The sequence below is a fragment of the Haplochromis burtoni genome, unplaced genomic scaffold (genome assembly GCF_018398535.1).
Source record: "Haplochromis burtoni strain Fernald_Lab_line unplaced genomic scaffold, NCSU_Asbu1 Contig_464, whole genome shotgun sequence".
NCBI lineage: Eukaryota > Metazoa > Chordata > Actinopteri > Cichliformes > Cichlidae > Haplochromis > Haplochromis burtoni.
In genome coordinates this window covers 155,549-157,222 of record NW_024582825.1, presented here as the reverse complement: position 1 = coordinate 157,222, position 1,674 = coordinate 155,549, and the positions used below count along the sequence as shown (strand labels likewise).

The 1,674-nt window shown below is 36.8% G+C and overlaps 1 protein-coding gene across 1 annotated transcript in view; it reads left to right on the top strand.

The window, feature by feature from the left end:
• mmd2a (monocyte to macrophage differentiation-associated 2a) overlaps window positions 1-1,674 on the top strand; it is a 25,046-nt gene that overhangs the window by 6,173 nt on the left and 17,199 nt on the right. Inside the window, exon 3 of the mRNA XM_005946197.3 lies at window positions 565-725. Coding sequence (XP_005946259.1) covers window positions 565-725 — 161 coding nt within the window. The remainder of the gene's footprint in view (window positions 1-564; window positions 726-1,674) is intronic.

Sequence of the window (1,674 nt, the reverse complement as noted above, 5' to 3'; positions counted from 1 at the left end):
ATTATTATTATTATTATTATTATTATTATTATTATTATTATTATTTCTTGCTGGGAGTTTGATGAGAAAACACGACGCCACAATGAGTGGAAATAAAGCGGAAATTTTATTGGCTCTGCTCAAAGGTAATAAACTCCTCGTGGATTTATGGGGGAGTTATACGCTGGTATAATAACCACGGAGTTATTAAGTCTGGCAAATAAATAATCCCACACATGAAAGCACAATGTGTTATTTTTCAAAGGTGTTAATCAGCGTTGTTTTGGACAGAGCCAGACTTTCTGCTAAGCAAAACTTTACTAGAGCTCAAGAGTGCTAAAAAAAGTGATTTCTCCTGGTCTCAGAGGAAGAGAAATGTGAAAAGTTTCATTTTTAGGAAGAGTAAAAAATGCCATTTTTCATGACGGCGGTAAAGAAAGTTAATTGTGTAAGGGGATGGAGCTCTGGGTACATTTATTTATTTATTTACCTGTTTGGAACTTGATTAGCATTATGAACATGAGTGTGAATGAACTGCACATATTAAAGTCTGACATGATTATTGGATATTTGAATCTTTTCCAGTTGTGGATTCTTCCCAGTATGGTCGGTGGGTCCGTCCTCTACTTTCTCTCCGTGGACCGATGGCATCGTGTCGCTGCCTGGCTCTATGGGAGCGGCCTCACCGGCTTATTCATCACCTCAACTCTTTTCCATACTGCTGCCTGGAAAATCAGCCACCTCAGGTGTGTGTTTGTGTGTGTGTTGGGGGGAGGAAGTGCTGATAGGGATTTGGCAGATGTGCCATCGTGTACTTATGAGCTGCTCCGGTAGGTTTACGACACAGATAGATGAAAACTTTGTTTGTTGCAACCCAAAGGTTTTACAAAAACCAGACGAGGAACAATAATCAAGAAATTTCATGTCACTTTGGCTCACAAAAATGTGTTTTTGGTGAGTTTTTTGTTGTCAAAGTGTCCAAAACAGAAGATATTTGTGATACTGAGGTATGACAAGCAAATTTTATTTTGGCTAACAGCTTTTCCAAAACAACAACAACCAAAAAGTCCCACAAAGGAGAAAAAAAAGATTGTTATGGAATGGAGAGACAGGTTATTGATGGAAAAGATGGCAACTGAAGCGTTGCTTATGCACTTTTTATCTACTTCCAGGGGCAGTAGTCTCGCTTCTTTATATTTTGCTAGGAAAATGGGAACAAGGGGCCATGATTTATTGAAACATGCACAAAGATACTTGGAAATGCAGTTTATGAGCCAAAATTGGGTTTTGTTTAATTCTAACAAGCTTGAAAGTCAACATTTGGCATGACCACCTTTATTCTTTAACAGAACCTGATCTCTTTTAGGCAGCTTTCTCAACATTTCTTTAAATTGTCTTTAGGAATACAGAGCTCTCAAAATTTCAAAATTCCTGGTAGCCCTTCGGGCAGGGACTCGGTTTTTGGTAGCCCAAAATAAATTTAAGTAGCCCGAATAAAAAAGAGAGCAACTTTTTGATTGATGTTTTGTTTCCTTTACAATATTATACATTAAAGTATAATATTGTAAATATTGAAAAACAAATTACAACATTGTATAAAAATTACAATCATCAACTCAAATACTTGGTTCTAATTGAACAGAAATTTCTATGAACTTGTAAGAACTGTGTAGGACATGAATCAGTCTGTGTCAG